This window comes from Balaenoptera borealis (genome assembly GCF_965194805.1).
Source record: "Balaenoptera borealis genome assembly, chromosome: 12".
NCBI lineage: Eukaryota > Metazoa > Chordata > Mammalia > Artiodactyla > Balaenopteridae > Balaenoptera > Balaenoptera borealis.
The window spans coordinates 49492159-49511062 of record NC_138869.1 but is presented as its reverse complement, the minus strand read 5'-3'; the positions used below and the strand labels follow the sequence as shown (position 1 = coordinate 49511062).

Genomic DNA, 18904 nt, shown 5'->3' with positions numbered 1-18904 from the left:
TTCATCAGCTGTTTTGTCTGAATCAAGCAGCGTGTAGATGGGTATCCAGGGGTCTACCTCCTCCTTCTGAAGGGCCATGTCCTTCTCTGCTGTTCACATAGCTGGGTCCCTTGCACCTCTGACCATCAGCATGATGTGTCACAAAGTAATCATGAACTCCCCAAAAGAGAACATCTTCTCCTGCAGCATGTGTTTACCACATACTACGTTTTAAAGCCCTTCTACCCTGCCTGCAGCTCACAAACGCCAAGTGCTGATTCATAGCGGGCACCTGAGAGATGCATGCTAACTCAAAGGAGAATGCCTGTCGGTGTAATGCATGTGTCCTAATAATTGCTTTTCTTTACTATGTGTCATTGATGATTTGTGCTATCAAACCTTGTCACTTGATAGAGAAATTCTGCTAATAATTCATTCTACTCTCCCTTCAAGTATATTTATTTTCAGCTTTGTGGCTTATACCAGTTTTTGCCGCAAGGATTACAACTTTGAATGATGCTCTGTAATTTTGGTTTCTCTCTGCCTTTAGTGACAAAGTTAATTGCTTTTGTAGTCTAATTACTTTGCACTTGTCTAGGAACACTAGAGTGGTTTACTGGAAATGACAGTGTGTAATGTCTGGGAAAGGTACCAAAGCTTGGATGGCTGTGCCTGGCAGAGTTTCCATCCAGTTGTCCTGAGAACTAGGGACCAATGGATTGCAGGTCCAATAAATAAGTGGATTGCAGGTTCAGCTTACAACACATGTCCTACCTCCTTACCATGTTTTTTTCCCCATCTGCTAGTGTAAAATATTTATGTTCGAAGATTCACTTTTTTCTAGAACATTGAGATCTATTGATACTAAAGGACCCCCTTACCGTTTCGGTTTATAACATTTCACGTTGTCTTTTCACCACGTTTACATCTGAATCATTTTGGGAATTCAAAATGTAATGCTGCGTTACAATAATAATAAAAATGCCAACTTAAATGTATTGGTCATAACAAACTACATCAAAGTGAAAGCTGATGAAGACCAGCCACACTGTGAATATGAGGTTTGCAGAGACAGACCTGGCAATTTCTCAATTTCACATTGCTTAAAATCATTATCTTACATTTTGGAATGCATGTGAAAAAAATCACTTCATTTCTTTAGCCTCTTGAGGTGACCCAATTACTTGTCCATCCTTGATAGATCCCCAGTTCACTTGCGGTCCCTGAGCCACCCCATGAAGAACTGTACCTTTAAACAGAACCTGGGGACAGGATGTTTGCATACAGCACTGTGCAGTGTCAGGGAGTCTTCCATCCCTGTGAAGCCTGTCCATGTAGGATAGTGTTTCTCAAAGTGTAATTTGGGGAACCCTTCCATCAGAATCAGCGGGAGAGCTTTTTAACAAGTGTATTCCTAGGCCTCATTCCAGGCTCCTGAGCAGACTCTCTGGGCGTGTGGCCTGGGAACCTGCATTTTAGAAACCTTTCCCAAGTGTACCTGGTGCAAATACAGTTGAAGGACTGTTTAGAGTTTATGCAACGTAGACTGTATGCCTGCTCTGCTGGGTTTACGTGACACGTTATTTTTATATTTTATGATGAATGTTTTACCCTTCTCCTATTTTACCCCCAGGACTGGTCCAGCACGTCTGTAACCTGTTCACTGAAACTGCCACACTGTGCTTGGATGTGGACAATAAAAACAACAACGAGATGGCAGCCGCCCTGCTATTTTCCCTGCTTGATATTTTGCACAGCATGCTGACCTATACCTCCGGGGTCGTGCGACTGGCTCTGCAGGTAGAGGACCTCTTTCTCCACATCTTGAACAATGCTGTGCCACGTCCCACTTCCCTTTCCTTCTCTTTTCTCTCATCTTCCTTGAATGTGTCTTTATTTTTGGAAAAGAATATATGATTCTAACAATAGGGAGAGAATACCATATTTATTAGCCATCTTTGGGTGACCAGTGTCAAGGACAGGTAATTTGAACACAAAATCTGAAAGGAAAGCAGGAGAGGCCCAAGCAAAGAATTGGGGAGTACTCATTAGGGAACTGCTGGCGACCCAGAGATCATTTGGACTGTGGGGTTGGCCAAGCAGGGTGTAGTTTTTCCTGTCCGGAGATGGCACTCCAGCCCACCCCCAACAGGATGGATTAGCTAGCGAGCAGCAGCGGATTGAGATTTTTCGTGCGCATACACACGCACACATAATGTGTTTGTATGTGCATAGATACACACACATACGTATACGTGCATATGCAACACATAAACCCTCACACTTGCTTTCCCTTAAGACTGATAATGTGGAATTGCAAGATGGTTTTTTGCTTTTTTGTTTTTTAATATCTTTATTGGAGTATAATTGCTTTACAATGGTGTGTTAGTTTCTGTTGTATAACAAAGTGAATCAGCTGTACATATACATATATCCCCATATCTCTTCCCTCTTGTGTCTCCCTCCCACCCTCCCTATCCCACCCCTCTAGGTGGACACAAAGCACCGAGCTGATCTCCCTGTGCTATGCGGCTGCTTCCCACTAGCTATCTATTTTATTTATTTTACATTTGGTAGTGTATATATGTCCTTGCCACTCTCTCACTTCGTCGCAGCTTACCCTTCTCCCTCCCCATATCCTCAAGTCCATTCTCTACGTCTGCATCTTTATTCCTGTTCTGCCCCTAGGTTCTTCAGAACCTTTTTTTTTTTTTTAAAGATTCCATATATATGTGTTAGCATACGGTATTTGTTTTTCTCTTTCTGACTTACTTCACTCTGTGTGACAGTCTCTAGCTCCATCCACCTCACTACAACTAACTCAATTTCGTTTCTTTTTATGGCTGTAATATTCCATTGCATATATGTGCGACATCTTCTTTATCCATTCATCTGTCGATGGACACTTAGGTTGCTTCCATGTCCTGGCTATTGTAAATAGAGCTGCAATGAATGTTGTGGCACATAACCCTTTTGGAATTATGCTTTTCTCAGGGTATATGCCCAGTAGTGGGATTGCTGGGTCATATGATAGTTCTGTTTTTAGTTTTTTAAGGAACCTCCATACTGTTCTCCATAGTGGCTGTATCAATTTACATTGCCACCAACAGTGCAAGAGTGTTCCCTTTTCTCCACACCCTCTCCAGCCAGCATTTAATGTTTGTAGATTTTTTGATGATGGCCATTCTGACCAGTGTGAGGTGATACCTCACTGTAGTTTTGATTTGCTTTTCTCTAATGATAGTGATGTTGAGCATCCTTTCATGTGTTTGTTGGCAATCTGTATATCTTCTTTGGAGAAATATCTATTTAGGTCTTCTGCCCATTTTTGGATTAGGTTGTTTGTTTTTTTGATATTGAGCTGCATGAGCTGCTTGTATATTTTGGAGATTAATCCTTTGTCCATTGATTAATTTGCAAATATTTTCTCCCATTCTGAGGGTTGTCTTTTCGTCTTGTTTATGGGTTCCTTTGCTGTGCAAAAGCTTTTATGTTTCATTAGGTCCCATTTGTTTATTTTTGTTTTTATTTCCATTTCTCTAGGAGGTGGGTCAAAAAGGATCTTGCTGTGATTTATGTCATAGAGTGTTCTGCCTATGTTTTCCGCTAAGAGTTTTATAGAGTCTGGCCTTACATTTAGGTCTTTAATCCATTTTGAGTTTATTTTTGTGTATGGTGTTAGGAAGTTTTCTAATTTCATTCTTTTACATGTAGCTGTCCAGTTTTCCCAGCACCCCTTACTGAAGAGGCTGTCTTTTCTCCATTGTATATCCTTGCCTCCTTTGTCAAAGATAAGGTAACCATATGTACATGGGTTTATCTCTGGGCTTTCTATCCTGTTCCATTGATCTATATTTCTGTTTTTGTGCCACTACCATACTGTCTTGATTACTGTAACTTTGAGCTGGAGGAATCAGGCCCCCTGCAAGATGGTTCTGAGGGCTAGAGATGTATTGGGTTGGCCAAAAAGTTCCTTTGGTTTTTAAGTAAAAATAAAAGACACATTTTTCATTTGTACCAAGGACTTTATTGAACAACATATTCACCCTTTTTTGTTCCACTACCTTCTGCCATTTTTAGGCAACTTCGTAATTCCGTCTTCCCAAAACTTTTTATCTTTTTGAGCAAATAACTGTTCCACGTACCTTTTACAGTCTTCCAGGGAATGGAAATTTTTTCCATTAAGAGAATTTTGTAAAGACCTAAATAAATGGAAATCCGAAGGTGCAATGTCTGGTAAATATGGCGGATGAATCAGAACTTCCCAGCCAAACTGTAACAGTTTTTGCCTGGTCATCATAGAAACATGTGGTCTTGCGTTATCCTGTGGAAGATTATGTGTTTTCTGTTGACTAATTCTGGGCACTTTTCATTGAGTGCTGCTTTCAGTTGGTCTAATTGGGAGCAGTACTTGTTGGAATTAATCATTTGGTTTTCTGGAAGGAGCTCATAATAGAGCACTCCCTTCTGATTCCACCATATACACATCACCTTCTTTGGAAGAAGACCAGCCTTTGGTGTGGTTGGTGACAGTTTATTTCACTTACCCCACAGTCTCTTCCATTCCATGTTATTGGGCAGTATCCACTTTTTATCACCCATCACAATTTGTTTTAAAAACAAAACGTTTTCATTACATTTCAATGGAGAATCACATGTGGAATTACGGTCAGGAAGGTTTTTTTCCCTTAACTTATGTGGAACCCAAACATCAAAGCGATGAACATAACCAAGTTGGTGCAAATGATTTTCAGCACTTGATTTGGATATTTTGAGTATGTCGGCTATCTCCCGTGTGGTATAACGTTGATTGTTCTCAATTGATGTCTCAATTTGATCACTATCAACTTCAACTCGTCTGCCCGACCATGGAGCATCAGCCAGCGAGAAATCTCCAGCATGAAACTTTGAAAACCACTTTTGACACGTTTGATCAGTCACAGCATCTGCTCCATACACTGCACAAATCTTTTTTTGCGTTTCAGTTGTGTTTTTACCTTTCTTGAAATAATAAAGCATCATATGCTGAAAATGTTGCTTTTTTTTCTTCCATCTTCATTATTAAAATGGCTACACAAAAATCCACCAATTTTGATAAGTCTTTTTTTAAATGCACGCTGATATGACAGCTGTCACTAACAAAATTGTTTCAAATGAAGTTAAAGACAACTAAGTGCTACTAGGGCCATCTTATGGGAAAACTGAGTGAATCTTTTGGCCACCCCAATATTTAGTGGCTATAGAAAAGTCAGGTAGCCCCAGACTGTAACCTGGCATCGTGCACTGAGGAAGGAAGGGCATGTGAGTTCACTGAGTAGTACTTTCTGTGTTAGGTGTTAGGTACCACCACATGCTTGTCTCCTTTCATGTTTTTTCTAAAGAATTGAGTCAGCTGATACTTAGATCATGGGATAGCACACAGCCAATATGAATTCACTGTTATATTTAGAATCCCAGTAAAATTACAAGAGATGTGTATCAGTGGTAGCATCCTGGCTTGGATAGATGCAGAAGTTGATGTTGAAAGCAGACTGTTCTGATACCTTGCCAAGAGTCACAGTAGCAGAGCCAAGAATGAATCCCTAGACCCCAGTTTAGTCTCTGTTATTCCTAATTATCTTTTACCCGCAGTTAAAGTGGTGAAGTATGTAGCTTGTCTCGTGTGTTTTAATAAATAATTCCAAGATCCCCTCAACCAAGATGATAGTCAATAAGTTTTAACCCAAACTTGTAAAGCCAGTAGATGAAAATGGCCTTTGGACTACCTTGCTGTTTTTATTTGCTCATATTCTAAATGAACAGTAAAGCTTGGCTAAGTACTTATGGAATCCCGAATTACGGATTTCTCTTAGTTTTCCCTCTCTTTTCTAATAAGTGTCTTTTCAGAGAGCATTGTTTCTTTTTCTTAAAATTTTTATTGGAGTATAGTTGATTTACATTGTTGTGTTGGTTTCTGCTATACAGCAAAGTGAATCCGTTATACATACACATAGGTCCACTCTTTTTTAGATTCTTTTCCCATGTAGGTCATTACAGAGTATTGAGTAGAGTTCCCTGTGCTATACAGTTGGTCCTTTTAAGTTATCGATAGCATTGTTTCTTATTTCAGTTTCCACAGTGGTAGCTTTATGTAATTCTTCAAGGTGTAGTTGATAGTTACTCTCACAAGATGCTTTGATGATATCAATCTGTAAAAGATTGTGTAGGTTGTGGATAAAAAGGATCGGAAGTCTAAAAATCCTTTAAATTCCAGAACGTAGAAATCCTCTTTTATTTCAAGTGATCAGGTAGGGTGTTTAAAAGGAAACTCCTTAGTACAAAATATTTTCTAATTCTTTTTTTCAATTTGTTAGTGTACCAATAGATCACTATTTTTTATTCTTTCATTTTTTTCAGCACCACTTTGTATTTTACTGCTGTCATCTTTCTAAATCTTTCCCTATAATATCTGCCAAGTATTGCTTTTGACCTTGATGACCGACTTTGATCTACGTGATACCTGGTGTCAGTCTGAAAGAGGCAGAGCCCTTGAGACTGAATTAGGGAAAAGGTTGGGGAAGGAAATGGAGTGGGCATCAAAGACACATCCTTCTAGAACACTGAGCTGTAAGTTCTTTCCAAAGCGTAAGTCACTTCTTCCATTTGTAAACATGCTGCACACCTGGGATTCTTCTGCATTCAAAGCCCATGTCTGCTTTTAACAGGAACCTCTCGAAAGTAGAAGAGCTGAGTGTTGCCAGTGTTAAAAATGATAATAGTGCTTAGATTTATGACGCACTTTTCTTTCTCAGGGAGGAGAGGGATATGATGCAGGAATGTGTACTGGGAAGGTGAGGAGTAGGGGAGGGAGGTGTCAGATTCTCTGTTAGGAGTCCAGTCCCTATCCCCAACCTACCTTGTGAGTTGGTGTGTGAAAGATGTGGAAGCAGAGACAAATAGATGCTCAGGACTCACTGGTGTGATGGGAGCCCCTGGGCTTTGCAGGCTGGAACACCTTGGATTTGAATCCCAGCCACGTCACTTTTACCTATGAGGCGCTGGGCACGTTACTTGACCTGTCTGAGTATCAGTTTCCTCGTCTGTAAAGTAGACATGCTAACTACTCAGCAGGGGACTTAAATGAGAGAATACGAGATATGTAAATATGATGTGCCTTAAGTATACCTGGCCCAGGGAAGGTAAGCGATAAATGTTTGCTGTATTGTTAATAGCAACAAGAAGAAAGGTGCTCACCTCCCCTTCCTGTTTACAGAGGGTTCCTGGGGGCCATGATTTCTTCATTTCTGTGTCCTGGCACATGGGAGGGCACTCAGTTTGTATTTACGGAGTGAACTAACTCCTAGCAGGCTTATGAGATATAAATTTATGGTTTTATTTTGCATCTGTGAGCCTAGCCCAGGGCTTGGCACCTGTGATTTTGGCAGGAATCAAGAGAAGAAGGGTGTTAAGTGTCAGGGAGCTTCATTTTGGTAAGACCGTCAATACCCAAATAGTGGAGAAAATCATCATCTTAATACACTGAGATGCCTCACCACTGGAAGGTACAGGGTCCTGCAGAGTGAACAGGGGCGGGGGATGTTACCAAGTCTGGGGGCTAGGGCAAGAAAATATTCAATATTAAAATCCAGGTCACCTGACTTCCCAATCTGGGCCTTGTCTCTCACTTCTGGAGTGATGGGGGCAGCTTGATACATTACGCTGGTAGTAGGACGGTTTAACTGCTGTTGGTCGGCAGGTGTGTCGGCATTGCCTGGAAGACTGAAATGTGGCCACTGAGTCTTCTTTGATCTCACGCTCACGTGAAGGCTGTCAGCGTAGGGGCTACAGTCTCTATTTCAGTATCTCTTGGAGTTACCAGTTCGACTCCTCCGGGCTTTCCCCTTATTGTTGTCCCCGATGAGCTACCCTGTCTGGTAGCTGAGTGCAAGTGAGATTTGTCTGCTGTAGTCCATGGTCCTCATCGTTTCTCTCCTGCCCTTGAAAACTTTGATGACATCTCATTATCTACATATCATTTTCTAACTCCTTGGCAAGACGGTCAAGGCCTCGTATGATCAGCCCCAGGGTGGTTTTCCAGCCTCGTCCGCCAGCCCTCGTGCAGCCCGTGCTCACGCCAAACAGTCACCTTGGCATTTTCCACGTGGATCCTGTGCCTTATCACTCCCGGCCTTTCCTCACGTGATTCCAGCACCCGAAACACCGGCTGTCCACGTCATTCCCTGCAGACCATGTCCCCACCATCCAAACGGTGAAGTTGTGTCACCTTTTCCTACTCCCGCCCCAGCTCCTCTGTTCCCTCCTCCACTGTGGCAGTTTTCACACTCTGCCTTTAGGGCAGTTATTTGAAAGCTTGCCGTTCTTCTTCTTCTATTTTTAAATTTTATTGAAGTATAGTTGATTTACAGTGTTGTGTTAATTTCTGCTGTACAGCAAAGTGACTCAGTTATGCATATGTATACTCTTTTTCGTATTCTTTTCCATTATGATTTGTCACAAGATATCGAACATAGTTCCCTATGCTATACAGTAGGACCTTGTTGTTTATCCCTTCTATGTATAATAGTTTGCATCTGCTAATCCCAAACTCCCAATCCATCCTCCCTCCCCCACCCCACTCCTCCCCCCTTGGCAACCACAAGTCTGTTTTCTATGTTTGTAAGTCTGTTTTATAGATAAGTTCATTTGTGTTGTGTTTTAGATTCCACATATAAGTGCTATCATATGGTATTTGTCTTTCTCTTTCTGACTTACTTTGCATAGTATGATCATCTCTAGATCCATCCATGTTTCTGGAAATGGCATTATTTCATTCTTTTTAATGGGGGAGTAGTATTTCATTGTATATAGGTACCATGTCTTCTTTATCCATTCATCTGTCGATGGACGTTTAGGCTGTTTCCATGTCTTAGCTACTGTAAGTAGTGCTGCTATGAGCATAGGGGTGCATGTATCTTTTGGAATTATAGTTTTGTCTGGATATGTGCCCGGGAGTGATATTGCTGGGTCATATGGCAACTCTGTTTTTAGTTTTTTGAGGAACCTCCATACTGTTTTCCATAGTAAAGCATGCCATTCTTTTAATGAAGCCGTGAGGTTCTACAGAGTGGGGACTGAGTCGTATCATCTGTGCATGGCAAGCGTGTGGGTGATGGTGTTTGGGGAGCACACCGAGTGTTGAATTGAATTGTCTAGGCCACACCATTGCAGGTTGTGCTCTGTTGTGCTTAAACCTGCTTAGGACGTTGGCAGCAACTGCCTGAGGAATTGACTCTTGTTCACTACAGGTGCCGTACCTCTGTGTTTATGTAACAAACCTCTGTTGAGGACCTGCCCCCTGTGCACTAGATTCATGTAGCAATGGTAGATGTAATAGAGTTATATTCTTCCTGGCCTTTCTTCTTGTGCCAAGAAGTTAGCTGTATCCCTTTATCTCATTTTGGGTAATGCTGTAATGCCATTTAATATTACATATGGCTCATAAGTTGACATACCCATGTTTTATATGTTTACAGCTATTAAATTTATATTTCTACCTAGAGTTCTCGTCTGAGATCTGTACTTAATATATTCAGTAGCTTCCTAAACGTGACCACTAGAATGCCCCACAGTCCCCTCAAATTCAACATGTCTAAAGCGGAGCTCAGGATTCACCTCCCAAACCATTCACCTGCCAGCAAGCCCTGCCCCTCTCATCCTGCTGTGCAAACTGGAAACCTGGGGGTCATTCTTAAAATTTCCCTTTTTCATATTCCCCATCTAATTTGTCACCAAATAATTTAGATTTTGCTTCAAGCACTACTGCTAGCACCCAGCTCAGGCTGCCCTCTCCTCTTGCCCAGGCTGTAACAGCTGGGTGAGCCAAGAACCCTGGATGGCCAGGAGTGGGGTCGGTTACCAGCCAGCAAGGACTGGGGCAGTGAGTCGTGGAAAGGGATCAGTGGGACCAAGGCAAAGGCAGAGGACTGGACAGGGAGGACCGTGGCAACATCACGGCAGAGGTGGGTCTTCTTGCTGTGGAAAGAGCCCCTTGCAGAATGCACACATAAGGCACCTGGGAATCGAGAGGCTGACTCTGGAGAGTGTGCCGTTGGGGAGCTGGAGAGACCCTGAGAGAGGCTGGCCAGGCCCCTGTATTCATTGCTTGGCTACCCACACGTGATCCCCTTGGCGCACAGAGTCTCTGCCGTGGGCCTGGATTTTTGTGAGGAGAGTTGAATTTCATATGCATTCCTGATGTGCACCTTCCTCTTGTGCAAGCTATAGCATTCCCTTTCTGGAACCCTTGGCATCTTTATAAGGAGGTGGTACCCGAATACTGGCGGGCAAGGTCAGGATGCTTCTTGGTGACAGTAACAAATGACTGTAGACCTTGGAGGGTCTGGAGGCCCGCTGGATATCCTGGTGGGAAGAGTCCCACAGTGTGTGCTTGTGCTTGTAGCCGTGTCTCCTTGCTTATGTGTGTTTGGAAAGGAAGCAGTGGCCCCATGCCCCTCCCTGCCTAGGTGCTGGTTTGCAAGACTGCCTTATTTTTCCCAAGAGACAGTCGGTCTACTCTAAAGGATAACATGTTAATGTGCAAAGGCCGATATTCCACCTCACATGGTGCTTCAGAAGGCAGGATCAACAGCCGAACTTCAGAAAGGTTCAGACCTAGGGTAGTGCTACGCGTTTGTTTTCTGGGAGGAAATTTCACCTCTCTAATAGAGGCCAGGGGTTGAGGTAGGGATAGGGGAGGGGAGAGGTGAGAGGAAACTCCTAGCTACCAATTATTGTTGTCCCCCTTGGCTGCAGAGAGGTGCAAGCTATTAAAAGGCAGGTGTCTGATTTTCCACAGCATCCTTTTGAACCAAGGACAGCGGGCCACTTAAATTCTGTCCATAGGCCCGAAGGCAGAAGCAATCTTGGCATTTATGAGAGGGGCCCCAGAGTCCAGGTTAGTGACCTAAGGCAGGGCAGCCTGCTCTAAAAAGGCTCTGGCAAAGGTCATTACCTAAAAGTAGTTTTGTTCTGAGTGAAATTAAAAACAGAGAGGGTGTATGTGAATGAAATGTGTATGTACTATAGCAAATACAATAAATAATCAGTGCCTTCTCTCAGTATAAAATTATTCATCTCTATGATAGAGATCTTCTCTGAAATGAGGCAGGTCTATAAAACTCCTGGGAAAGACACACTTAAAGTTAAAGCCACTCATTTCTCAATTCTTACTTCCATTGCATACTTCCTAAACAATGGACCTGTGTCTGAAGCTTCTTCATGCAGTGGTCCAAAGCCTGTTCATTCGATAAATATTCTAGATGTTATCTGGGCAGGTGTGTGCATATAGAGAAGGAAAGCACAGCAGAGTGCATTTGGTCTGCACCATATAATGTGTATAACAGTGCCCAGAAGAGGTGAGCTCGTGTGATTTGGAGTCATTTAGCCTGGATTCATCCTCCAGCTTTGTCACCCATTGTCTGTGGGACTTTAGACAAACTACTCAACCTCTCTGAACTTTAGTTTTCTCCCCTGGAAAATGGGGATAACCGCACCTCGTCTCAGGATGGTTGGGAAGATAAAGTGCTTTACCACCCGCAGTGTGTGAACATCAATATCATCCCTCCAACGACAGCCCGGGTTATTGCTTTATCTGTGGTCCGCCTCTGTGGCCTGAGCTGGTGGCAGTGTGTGTACTCTCTGTCATGTGATAACCGAGCATAACTTCTCTTCAGGGGCCTGAGGTCACATGCTTCCTCTGCGCCGTCATCTGTTGGGGCTGGGTGGACCTGTCTCCTGTGGCCAAACTGACTAATCTCCAAGACCCCCTCCCCCTCTCCTCCCCCTGTTCAGGCACAGAAGTCCGGCTCTGGAGGGAGCACTCAGGCCGCAGAAGACCTGCTGCTGCTCGGCAAGCCTCTGACAGACCTTATCAGTCTGCTCGTCCCACTGGTAAGAGCTCATGCACCTGCTTGTGTGTCTCTCAGGTCGTTGCAGAGGGTGAAGTGATTTTATTTGAATTTCATGATGTTTTGAGTTGCTATGCTATTTTGATTCCTTTCAAAACTAGAACCAAAAGAAATTTCAGAAGATTATTTAGCCTGGAAATACTAAATTTCTACTTTAATCGGCGGGTGGCTAATCATTCATTTAAGTGGACATTTAAGTAAGGCAGAGCCTCAAATTCTTCTTAATGGATGTGAGGTTAAAAAAAAAAAAAAAGGAAAATCAAGAAATGAATTCCAAGAAGGAAGAAGAAATCCATTGTGGGCGTCAATTCTCTTTCAAAAAGATATTTTAGGGTTACTTGGCATGCAGGACTACCCTGGAATCCAGAAGTGCAGACAGAGCTAGAGCATATCCACCACAGTCTCCACAGAAATAGAATGAAATAAGTGAAATTACATGAAAACAGATGAGACTTCACAAGACTACTGAGTATGTGAAAAGAACCCAATGGAGACTTGGAGTTTGCACCAACTGAACCTCATTGTAGTTTTGACTTGCATTTCCCTGATAATTAGCAATGTTGAGCATCTTTTCATGTGCCTATTGGCTATCTGTATGTCTTGTTTGGAGAAATGTCTTTTTAGGTCTGCCGTCCATTTTTTGATTGGGTTGTTTGTTTTTTTTGTTATTGAGTTGTCTGAGCTGTTTGTATATTTTGGAAATATTCAGGACATAGATGGGGCTCCAGTGAACAGAGGGAAGACTAACCAAATCATGCACTCTTTAAGGACATATAAAAGACTCAAAACATCCCCATTAAATATAACTGATGCAATATATGATATGTAGGATAATACTTATATTAATAGCATATAAGATTTAAACAATAAAAAAAGCTTAAAGGCAGTTGAAGAATCTATTTCAGGTAAATTTCTAGGGCACTCTATTTCACATATGTATCTTATAGACAGGGTTTTGAGATTTGCTTTAATAGTTGAATTTATTCCAATTAGATTTATTCTTAAACTTATCTTTGGTCTTAATTTTACTGTCTTATTGTATATTTTCTTTCTAAATGTTTTCCTCTATTAGACGTAAGGTTTAATGCAAAACAAAAAACCTTTATCAGGACAAAGAGAAGGACTCTACAATGGTAAGGAATAAAATCCACAGGAAGATACAATAACTATGAACCATTTTGTGTCAAATATCAGAGCATAGAACTATAAAAACAGAGAAGGACCAAAACATACAGGGAAGGACCAAAACATATAGGGAAAAAAAGTACAGTAATATCAAGAGATTTAACCTGTCTTTCTCATTGCTTGACGACTCAAGTGGATGAAAATGGTGATGTAGAGCAGGGGTTGACAAACTAAGGCGTGTGGACTAACTCTGGCTCACTGCCTCTTTTTGTAAGTAAAGTTTTATTGAATACAGCCGCACAAACAGTTGTCTACGGCTGCTTTTGCATCTTGACGGTAGAGTTGAGGAGTTACAACAGGGACTCTGTAGCCCACAAGCCTGTGTTGTTTACTCTCTGGCTCTTTACAGAAAAAGTTTGTTGACCCCTGGTATAGAGGATATGAAAACTTTAGTTAGATTAATCTAATAGAAGGATATCCGTCTCTCTACCCTGAAAATAGACTGTACCTTCTTTTCAGTTTTCTGGAAATACTTTAAAAAGTTTACCATGTGTTAGGTTAAAAGAATATCAATAAATTCCAATAAGTAGGAACGGTATAGACCACATTGTTTAACCGTTAATACACTTAAACTAGAAGGAAAAATAAAAATAACAATACACTGTTAGCAAATATTATTGATGAGCACAGTCAAAGACATTGTGATTGTATCAGTCTGGGTCCCATCAGAAGACAAACCACATAGTGATTTAAACAGGAGAATTTCAATATCAAGAATTATTAAGCTATCATTGAAGAGTAAATGTAAGATTTAAAAAGAACTCTGTAGGGTATCCGAAAGCTGAGGGAGAGGGAGAGTACCTCAGGAAGGACAAACTTGAAAGGGGATACCTCTTCCCCAAGGCTGTGGGTCAGACCTCATTGGAGAAGGTGTGACTGCAGCCAACAGGACAGTGGGCCAATTTGCTGGGTTGCCCAGGCCAGAGCTGGTCCACGATCCCTGGGGAAGCAGGAAGCAACCCTTGAGAGTGCCGGTGAATCGTAGCTAGTGGGCAGATGCACAGAGGGTGGCAGGGTGCCGCTGCTGGTGGTGGGAGGCCTGGAGGGTCCGATGTCTGTGTAGGGAGGACCACAGGAGACGAACCCAGAGAGGCAGGCAAGTAGGGGGAGTCGGGGTGCCAGTGCTCGGGAAAGCCTGGAATGCACGGTCTCCACTAGGGAGAGCAGTGGAACTGTGTTCACAGGCCAGGCTAGGATGAGGGCTGCAGAGGGGCCCAGTATTGTGGGCCCCCGGTGAGGTCAGACCTCCACCAGATGCCACCACACCCGTACTTCTGGCCTACACTACAGCTGCCAGAAATAGCTGGAGAGCCCCTTCTTGCTGCAGTGTGTCCTCTGAGATATTTTCCCCAGCCTTTGGGACTCTGAACTCCTGTTACTAGTAACTTGATCACACTTAGTTTCTAGTACATTGGCCGAATGTCTGCCTAACGTGTGTGAACTGTGTTGTGTACATACACATTCACCACTGGAGTCATTAGGTTTAAAAATGGCCTGCGACGAACATTCAATATGTCTTCTCCGGAAAAGATTAATACACATTTATAGCTGTGTATACAGTGAAGAAAAATAGTAATAAGGCTATTGAGGGCCTCAACTAGAGCACATACAGACCAAAGATAAATTTTTATAGTGGTTGTTAAAAATGTGATAAGTTACAGAATGAGGTGCTGGAATTGCTTTCCCACAGGGAAAAATAAGCAGACTTTTAGTTTTCACTGGACTTGGGTAATTGTAGAGGTATTTTACCTAAAGGAAGGAGAATGAACTTGTTAGCTTTTGAGGTTCTTTCCAGATAGGGTCCTGTGAAAGTAAGCATACTTATCCTTCAGGGAATATGAAACCTGTCAACCCATAATTTATGACCCATGTTTATATTATACACTATAAAATCATAGTGAACTGTGGGTATAAGACTGATTCTCAGTCTGCCTTTTTTTTTTTTTTTAAATAAATTTATTTATTTATGGCTGCATTGGGTCTTCATTGCTGCACGCGGGCTTTCTCTCGTTGCAGTGAGCAGGGGCTACTCTTCATTGCGGTGTGCGGGCTTTTCATTGCGGTGGCTTCTCTTGTTGGGGAGCACAGGCTCTAGGAGCATGGGCTTCAGTAGTTGTGGCGTGTGGGCTCAGTAGTTGTGGCTCGCGGGCTCTAGAGCGCAGGCTCAGTAATTGTGGCGCACGGGCTTAGTTGTTCCGCGGGGCTCGAAACTGTGTCCCCTGCATTGGCAGGCAGATTCTTCACCACTGTGCCACCAGGGAAGCCCCTAAATGTTTTCTTTTTTAAGAAAATACAAAGCCAGGATATGTATCCCAGATGAATTTTGTAACTAGATAATTAATTGCTATAAAACTTACGCTGCAGCTTCCTTTTCCCCCTATTAAAATAAGTATTTTCAAATTTATAAGAGATAATTGTTTTTAAGGTTTTCCTTATTATATGCCAAAGATGCCAGGCTTCAGCCTGGCTTATACTTTTCATACTAACCATGCCTTTCTCGGCCACTGGAAAGGTGTCCCTCTGCAGTCTGGGTAGGATTGCAGTCCTCACTTAGCATCTCCTATGTTGATCTCCTGTAATATCCTCTGGATAACTTTTTTTTTAGTGAAGTGTCTGGCAGTTCTTCTTGGCTGTAAACTTGTAGGCTCCTGACAAAAAATTATTGAATTACAGAGATCCAGCATATACTCTGCAGATAATAATATACAGGATCCTCAGTATACCTTCATAAGCATCATGCATAAGATCAAAGAACAGCCATTGGGTACGCAAACATGGCCAATTTATCACACAATACAATATAGAAATTTTTTTGTTATGCTTCTAGGTTCCCTGGGGCCCTGTGGAGGGAATAACTAACTACATGATTTGGGCCAAGGAAGAAGGGCTGTTTGAATTTTTTTTCTTTTTTTGTTGTGATGAAATAAACATAACGTAAAATTTACCCCATTAATCATTTTTAAGTGCGCAGTTCAGTAGTATTGAATATATTCATAATGTTGTGTAGTCATCACCACCATCCACCTCTGTAATTCTTTTCATCTTGTAAAACTGAAACTCTATACCCATTAAACAAGTTAACTATCCCTTCCCCCCACCCACAGCCCGTCAGCTACCATTCTATTGGGTTGGCCAAAAAGTGCCTTCGGTTTTTAAGTAAAAATAAAAGACACATTTTTCATTTGCACCAAGAACTTTATTGAACAACGTATTCACCCTTTCGTTCCACTACCTTCTGCCATTTTTCAGGCAACTTCATAATTCCATTTTCCCAAAACTTTTTATCTTTTTGAGCAAATAACTGTTCCAGTTCTTTTACAGTCTTCCAGGGAATGGAAATTTTTTCCATTAAGAGAATTTTGTAAAGACCTAAATAAATGGAAATCCGAAGTGCAGTGTCTGGTATATACAGCGGATGAATCAGAACTTCCCAGCCAAGCTGTAATAGTTTTTGCCTGGTCATCATAGAAACATGCGGTGTTGCGTTACCCTGATGGAAGCTTATGTGTTTTCTGTTGACTAATTCTGGGCACTTTTCATTGAGTGCTGCTTTCAGTTGGTCTAACTGGGAGCAGTACTTGCTGGAATTAATCATTTGGTTTTCTGGAAGGAGCTCATAAGAGAGGACTCCCTTCTGATCCCACCATATACACATCACCTTCTTTGGATGAAGAGCAGCCTTTGGTGTGGTTGGTGGTGGTTCATTTCACTTGCCCCACAGTCTCTTCCATTCCACGTTATTGGGCAGTATCCACTTTTTATCACCCATCACAATTTGTTTTAGAAACAAAACGTTTTCATTACATTTCAATGGAGAATCGCATGTGGAAATACGGTCAGGAAGGTTTTTTTCCCCTTAACTTATGTGGAACCCAAACATCAAAGCGATGAACATAACCAGGTTGGTGCAAATGATTTTCAGCACTTGATTTGGATATTTTGAGTATGTCAGCTATCTCCCGTGTGGTATAACGTTGATTGTTCTCAATTAATGTCCCGATTTGATTGCTATCAACTTCAACTTGTGTACCTGACCGTGGAGCATCGGCCAGTGAGAAATCTCTGCTACGAAACTTCATAAACCACTTTTGATGTGTTCGATCAGCCACAGCACCTTCTCCATAAACTGCACAAATCTTTTTTTGCGTTTCAGTTGTGTTTTTACCTTTCTTGAAATAATAAAGCATAATATACCGAAAATGTTGCTTTTTTTCTTCCATCTTCAATATTAAAATGGCTACACAAAAATCCACCAATTTTGATAAGTCTTTTTTTAAATGCACGCTGATATGACAGCTGTCACATACAGTCTAACAAAATTGTTTCCAATGAAGTTAAAGACAACTAAATGCTACTAGAGCCATCTTATGGAAGAAAATGAACAAAACTTTTGGCCAACCCAATATTTTCTGTCTCTGTGATTTTGACTATTCTAAGTACCTCATGTATGTGGAGTCATATATTATTTGTCATTTTGTGACTGGTTTATTTCTTTTAGCATAGAAGTGGTATTTCATTGCAGTTTTAATGTGTTTTTCTCTAACTATTAGTGATATTGGGCATCTTTTCATGTGCTTATTGATCATTTGGATATCTTCTTTGAAGAAATGTCTATTCACGTCCTTGGCCCATTTTTGAATTAGGTTGTTTGGTTTCTTGTTGTCGAGTATTAGAAACTGTGTAATCTGAAAATTAACCCATTATCAAATATATGATATTAAAATACTTTATGCCTTTCTGTGGATTGCCTTTTTACTTTGTTGATATCGTGTTTTGATGCACACTTTTTGAAAATTTTCATAAAGTCCAGTTTGCCTAATTTCTCATTTGTTGCCTGTGCCTTTTGTGTCATATCCAGGAAATCGTTGCCAAATGCAGTGTCATGAAGATTTTGCCCTTTGTTTCTTCCAAGAATTTTATAGTTTTAGGTCTTACATTTAGGTCTTTCATTCACTTTGAGTTTATTTTCGCATGTGGTGTTAGGTAAGGGTCTAACTTCATTCTTTTGAATGTGGATATCCAGTTTTCTCAGAACCATTTGTTGAAAAGACTATCCTTTCCCATTGAACGGTCTTGGCACCCTTGTCAAAAATCATTTGACTATATATGTGTGGGTTTATTTCTGGAATCTCTGTTCTCTTCAGTTAGTCTGTATGTCATTCTTCTGGTTTGATCATTGTAGAGTAAGTTTTAAAATCAAGAAGCCCAGCTTTATTGTCCTTTTTCAAGATGGTTTTGGTTATTTGGGGTGACTTGAAATTACATATGGATTTTTGGATGGGGTTTTCTATTTCTGCAGAAAACTTTATTGGGATTTTGAGAGGGATTGCATTGAATCTGTAGATTGCTTTGGGTACTATTGTTGTGTATTATATTGATTGATTTTCATATATTGAACCATCCTTGCATTCCAGGAATAAAGCCCACTTGTTCATGGTGTTTAATACTTTTAATATGCTGCTGAATTTGGTTGTCCAGAATTTTGTTTAAGGTTTTTACGTCAGTGGTCATTAGGGATATTGATCTGTAGTTTTATTTTTTATACTGTCTTTGTCTGGGTTTGGAATCAGGGTGATGCTGGACTCACAGAACAAGTTAGGTGTTCCCTTCTTTTCAATTTTTGGGAAAATTTTGAGAAGGATTAGTATTAGTTCTTCTTAAAATGTTTAACAGAATTCATCAGTGAAGCCCTCCGATTCTGGTTGGGGAACTAATATCCCGCAAACTGCACGGTGTGGCCAAAAAAATTAATACATAAATAGGGACTTCCCTGGTGGTCCAGTGGTTAAGAATCT

General features: G+C 41.3%; 1 protein-coding gene across 8 annotated transcripts in view; it reads left to right on the top strand.

The window, feature by feature from the left end:
- ULK4 (unc-51 like kinase 4) overlaps positions 1–18904 on the top strand; it is a 538746-nt gene that overhangs the window by 365350 nt on the left and 154492 nt on the right. For 5 of the 8 annotated variants that reach the window (XM_082348364.1, XM_082348362.1, XM_082348363.1 and 2 more), the window contains 2 exons: positions 1613–1779; positions 11809–11907. In XM_082348364.1, the coding sequence (XP_082204490.1) occupies positions 1613–1779; positions 11809–11907 (266 nt within the window). Of the gene's footprint in view, positions 1–1612; positions 1780–11808; positions 11909–18904 lie in introns of those variants that run through there. The other 3 variants (XM_082348367.1, XM_082348366.1, XM_082348368.1) reach the window with 2 other exon arrangements.